This window comes from Cucurbita pepo, chromosome LG07 (assembly GCF_002806865.2).
Source record: "Cucurbita pepo subsp. pepo cultivar mu-cu-16 chromosome LG07, ASM280686v2, whole genome shotgun sequence".
In the NCBI taxonomy this organism is placed as follows: domain Eukaryota; kingdom Viridiplantae; phylum Streptophyta; class Magnoliopsida; order Cucurbitales; family Cucurbitaceae; genus Cucurbita; species Cucurbita pepo.
Genome location: NC_036644.1, coordinates 9,592,162 through 9,597,613, shown reverse-complemented (window position 1 = coordinate 9,597,613; position 5,452 = coordinate 9,592,162). Strand labels below are relative to the sequence as shown.

Genomic DNA, 5,452 nt, shown 5'->3' with positions numbered 1-5,452 from the left:
TACCCAGTTGAAGATTATTATGAAGAATAAGAATATTTGATGTTACTATTAGTTAGTGATGCATTGTGACTTGTGAATATTTGGTTTTTTAGTTTTATGAGATTTTAGTTATTAACGCAACATGTATCGTTGATAAATGAGTTTTTTAAAAAAATATTTAAGAAAATGAACAACCAGATGATCAAACCTAACCAAACTCGAAAACAGAGGGTTGAATTGAGCTGTATTGTGAATCCTATCCAGGTCACTATCCGGATCATTCGGGTCATCAGCTCAATCCAACCCAACCCATGTACACCTATAAGTTTCTTATCTCGTAAAAAGTAATACACGATAACTTTTTTTAAAACTATTTTGAATAAGTTGGCATGAGGTGTCTTTTGTTTGCTTCAAAAAGAAAAAGTTTTTACATTCTTTTCATATTGAAACAAGTGAGAAATAAAGTGATGCCTCTTGATTTGGTGACAAAAAGTACAAAACCACAAGAGACCAAAGTGGTTTATATAATATTATCATCGGAGATTGTAAAAGTTTGGTAAGGAACTCCAAGCACAAAGTAACTTTGACATTGAAATGAGAGCTTGGGTTCCTTTTGTGGATATCATGAAATGGAAGGACATGCATCAATCCCTCTTAAGTTGATATCAATTCTTGACCATGAAACTAAGCAACAACCCCACAAGTTTGCATTGGCAATGGGAAAATTTGGTAACTTTGAATACAAAAGGAATATACAATTTTAAGTTTGAATCAAATGAACTAAGAAGACACAACAAAACACAAGAAATTGGTGAAGAAATTTACATTACATACAAATGAGGGAGAAATAGAGAGGAGGGAACCTAACTTCTTAGTCTCTCTAAAACCCTAATTCAAAGCATAAACTTACATGCCAATAGAGGGAAGGGGAGGGAAGAAAGAACAAAAAAACAAAGGCATGAGGTTAGTTTTGGATGATGAAGACAATCACCAAGTTTGGTTCTAATTATGTAGTGTGAGGGTACTTTGGACATTTCACTTGGAAGGGATGATATTTGAGGTGGTATGATCATGATCGTTGACCTTGCTGGATCGATGGAGTAGATAATTTTTGGAAGATAATTGGTGCGCCATATCGTGGATAAAGTAGCATTTGTACTGCTGGTGCATGCTGATAAGAAGGTCCCAATCGAAAGGAGAATCTTTGGAGTATGATTGCCAGAGCCAATTTTGCTTGCAATATAGCCAAGTTTTGGCCAATACAGGTTCGAGCTCCAAGTCCAAATGGAATGAATCCAACTCGATGATTGGCTGCCCTAGCCACTCCTTCAGCAAATCGTCCTGGATTGAACTCGTTCACATCATTCCCCCATATCTTTTGATCATGGTGAACTGCTAAAATCGGAATCAACAGTTCAGTGCCACGTGGAATCATGTAACCACCAAGCTCCACGTCAACTTTCGCTTGTCGAATAGTTGCCACTGTCGGTGGATATAACCGTAACGATTCATTGACAATCATACTCAACTGCAGATTAGATCACAAACATAAAATAAGTCACAAAACACAAATTACCAAAATACCCTTGTCCACACTCTACCATCAAGTAAATGACAATTTTGCCCTTTCCCCATATCTAGCCCCTCCAAGTCCAAATTAGAGACAGCCCTAACTTTTTAAGTATCTTAATCTTAACTAAATCCATCAAATCACTACTTAAATGCAATTTTCTTTACTACAAAAGGATTGCTATCCAAATTATTCATCATAAAACTTGATGACATCAGCATTTTAACCCCAAAAAATGACCTAAAAATCTAATAATTGAAACCTAAAATCAAAATCAAATTAAATCAAATCAAATCAAAAAGATCAAAGACTAGAACGAAGAAAGAAAAAGGTGGCCGATTGATTATTGGGAGTAAACAAAACGTACCGTTTTAAGCTTTGTAATATCATCTTTGGAGGGTATGTCACGTGCTCCACACTCCCTTAGTACCTCATCACGTGCCTTTACCTGCCATTGTGGGTGCATGGCCATGAGGATCATTGTCCACGTCAGCAAATTGGATGTGGTCTGTTTGCCAGCAAAGAAGAACCCCTTGCACTCTTCAACAATGTCATTAACAGTGATAGTTGATGAAGGAGAAGTGTTTGATGCCCTTATCATTAACCCTAGTAAATCCTTTGAGCTCTCGATCGAGCTCTCTCGACGTCGGTCGATCAGTTTCAACAACGATTTTCTTATTTCTCGGTCCAGTCTCCACGAATTCACGTTCGTTCTCGTCGGTAAGAATCTAACATACATCCGAATCGTGCATGTTAAATTACTAATCAACGAGACTATCGAGCGTCGTTAATAAATGAATCGAACCGTCGAGTAGCAGGTACCTGTAGCCAGGGATGAAAACTTTCTCAAAGGCTTGAGAAGCAAGGACCATTTGTTGAGCTTGTAAGCGAAAAATGGCTTTTCCATCTTCATAGCTGGAGCCAAAGGCAGTCCTAGTGATGACGTCTTCGGTTAGGGTTTGGAACCATTCGGAAACTTCAATTTCCACCTCACCGGAAGCTGCTGACATTGCTGACCATTTCTCCAACATATCCACGACACTTTTTGCCATCACTGGAATCAACAACTAATCCAAAAAAGAGATGAAAAAATCATAAAAATGTGAAAAAAAAAGACATTTTTTTTCGATACCCATTTGAGAAAAATCAAATTTTCACGACCCACTCGAGAAAATTCAATTTTTTTACGACCCCATAAGAGAAAATTCAATTTTTTCACGACCCCATATGAGAAAATTCATTTTTTTCACGACCCCGTTTGAGAAAACTGAATTTTTTTACGACCCCATTTGAGAAAACTGAATTTTTTCACGACCCCATATGAAAAAATGCAATTTTTTTACGACCCCATTTGAGAAAATTGAACTTTTTCACGACCCCATATGAAAAAAAATTCAATTTTTTACCGACCCCATTTGAGAAAATTCAATTTTTTACCGACCCCATATGAGAAAATTGAATTTCTTCACGACCCATTTAAGAAAATTCGATTTTTTTTACTGCCCATTTGAGAAAATTGAATTTTCTTATGACCCCATTTGAGAAAAATGATAGAGAGGGAGAGAGAAATAGAATAAGATAGGTACTTTGAGATTGTCCATGTGGAAAGAAGGAGAGATGATCTTGCGATGAAGAGCCCATTTTTGGCCTTTGAGACTGAGGAGGCCATCACCTTCTAGCTGTTTAACCAGTGGGTGAGGTTCATTTTTCTCACAGAATTCTGATTTTGATGTGAAGATTTCTCGAATAAGGTCCGGATCAGACACCGCTAATCTCACCGTCGGCCCGAACCACACCAAAAATTTCGAACCTATTAGACACAAAATCAAATTCGGTCAGGTATGAAACAAAATTTAGGTGGTAAAAGTGCTTTAGGACAGTGTTTTTCAATGAAAAAGAAGACAACTTTTAAAGAGAAAACGAGAGGGAAGCTTGAAAAGAGCCAAAACAAACAAATGGAAGCCAAAATTTCAACAAAAAAAAACCAAACATCCACCAAAAAAGTGGTAAATTCTAGAGAGAGAGAGAGAGAGAGAGAAAAACAGTACCATAAATCTTCTTCCAGTGATGATAAAACGGAAGAACACGAGGAAGAATGTTATGAGAAAAATTAGGAAAAGAATGATCAGAAGAAGCTTTAATCATCATTCCGACAAGTTCCTTAACATTTCCGATGAAGAAACGATAAGGAGGTCCTCTAATTCCTTGCCGGAAAAAATGGTCTTCGATTCTCCTCGGCCGCCACCACAGCACCACCGCCGCTCTCAGCGCCACCACCACCAAAAAACAGCCCAAAATCGAAACTTTAATCCACTCCAAAACGCCACCCACCATCTTGATGTTGCGAGGATTTTGGGTTTTGGGACTTCCTGTGTTTATAATGCCTTTCTAGCTTTGTGGGTGTTGGGTTTTAAATACTCCAAAGACAGCGAAATTAGGAGAGAGAAAGTATGAGAGAGAAACAACCGCTTGGCCACCGCCGTAGGGGCCGCCATTCCAATTCTAAGGGTCAACGATTTAGAGATAGAGGCTCTATAAATCTTCTTATTGCAAAATTCTACAAATTTTCTAAACTAAATTATTATTATTATTATCTCTCTAAGTGACGTGGATTTTTAATTTTATTGTTCGTGTAAGATCGTGGAGAGGGAACGGAGTATAAAGATTTCTCTAGCATACGCGTTTTAAAACATGAGACTGGCGACAAAACGTAATGTCTACTAGGAGTGTGTTGTTACAAATGGTACAGAGCCAGACGCTAGTTAGTGAGCTAGTGAGGACACTATGCCCTGAAGAAAGGTGGACCGTGAGATCGCATATCAGTTAGAGAGAGAAACGAAACATTGTTTATAAGAGTGAGGAAACCTCTCTCTAGCAGATGCGTTTTAAAACTATGAGGCTGACGACGATACATAATAGGCCAAATCGAACAATATCCGCTTGCGATAGCAGACATGTTTTAAAATCGTGAGGTTGACGACGATACGTAATAGGTCAAATCAAACAATATCGTGTTTTAAAATCGTAAGGCTGATAGTGACATGTAACAGCCCAAATCGAACCATATCTTTTAACAGTGGTTTTGAGCAAAATCGGACAATATCTGCTAGTGATAGCAGACATGTTTTCAAATCGTGAGGCTGTCGACGATACATAATAGGTCAAATCGAACAATATCGTGTTTTAAAATCGTGAGGCTGATAGTGACATGTAACCGGCCAAATCAAACAATATCTTTTAACAGTAGTTCTGAGCCAAATCGGACAATATCTGGTAGCGATAGCAAACATGTTTTAAAATCATGAGGCTGACGATGATACGTAACAAGTCAAATCGGACAACATCATGTTTTAAAACCGTGAGGCTAACAATGACACGTAACGGACCAAATCGAACAATATTTGTTAACAGTAGTTTTGAGTCAAATCGAAAAATATCTGTTAGTGATAGCAGACATGTTTTAAAATCGTGAGTCTAACGGCGATATGTAACAAGTCAAATCGGACAATATCATGTTTTAAAATCGTGAGGCTGACAATGACACGTAACAGGCCAAATTGAACAATATCTGTTTAATAGTGATTTTGAGCCAAATCGGACAATATCTATTAGCCATAGGTTTGAGGTATTGCAATTAGATTAATAAATAATATTAAATTAAAATGCAAATAAAAACAATGAAAATGGGATTTTAAATGGTGGCAAATAAAACAACAAAATTATAATATTAAATCCCTTATATTATTACTCTACTCTTAACCACAAAATTTTAATTTAATTTTAAATTACTAATTAATTTTTTTGTCCATCCCACAATAAATATGTGGAACCAACTATGGTCAAATATGCAAAATAATTAATATCAAAGGCTATTTATTTAATATTTACAAATATTTATCTCTA

General features: G+C 36.8%; 1 protein-coding gene across 1 annotated transcript; it reads right to left on the bottom strand.

Moving 5' to 3' along the window:
- Window positions 1-683: 683 nt before the first annotated feature.
- On the bottom strand, window positions 684-3,960 carry LOC111798235 (cytochrome P450 734A1-like). Its single transcript, XM_023681262.1, has 5 exons — window positions 3,598-3,960; window positions 3,136-3,359; window positions 2,372-2,616; window positions 1,917-2,277; window positions 684-1,507 (listed from the first exon to the last, which is right to left on the bottom strand). The coding sequence occupies exons 1-5, from the start codon at window positions 3,881-3,883 to the stop codon at window positions 1,049-1,051; spliced, it is 1,575 nt and encodes a 524-aa protein (XP_023537030.1). The 5' UTR covers window positions 3,884-3,960; the 3' UTR covers window positions 684-1,048.
- Between the last annotated feature and the right edge of the window lie 1,492 nt (window positions 3,961-5,452).

Coding starts and splice junctions, on each gene's coding strand:
- LOC111798235 (XM_023681262.1), bottom strand. CDS start 3,883: ATGGTGGGTGGCGTTTTGGAGTGGATTAAAGTTTCGATTTTGGGCTGT. Junction 3,360..3,597: donor TCACTGGAAGAAGATTTATG/GTACTGTTTTTC, acceptor TGTGTCTAATAG/GTTCGAAATTTTTGGTGTGG. Junction 2,278..2,371: donor GTTTTCATCCCTGGCTACAG/GTACCTGCTACT, acceptor GATGTATGTTAG/ATTCTTACCGACGAGAACGA.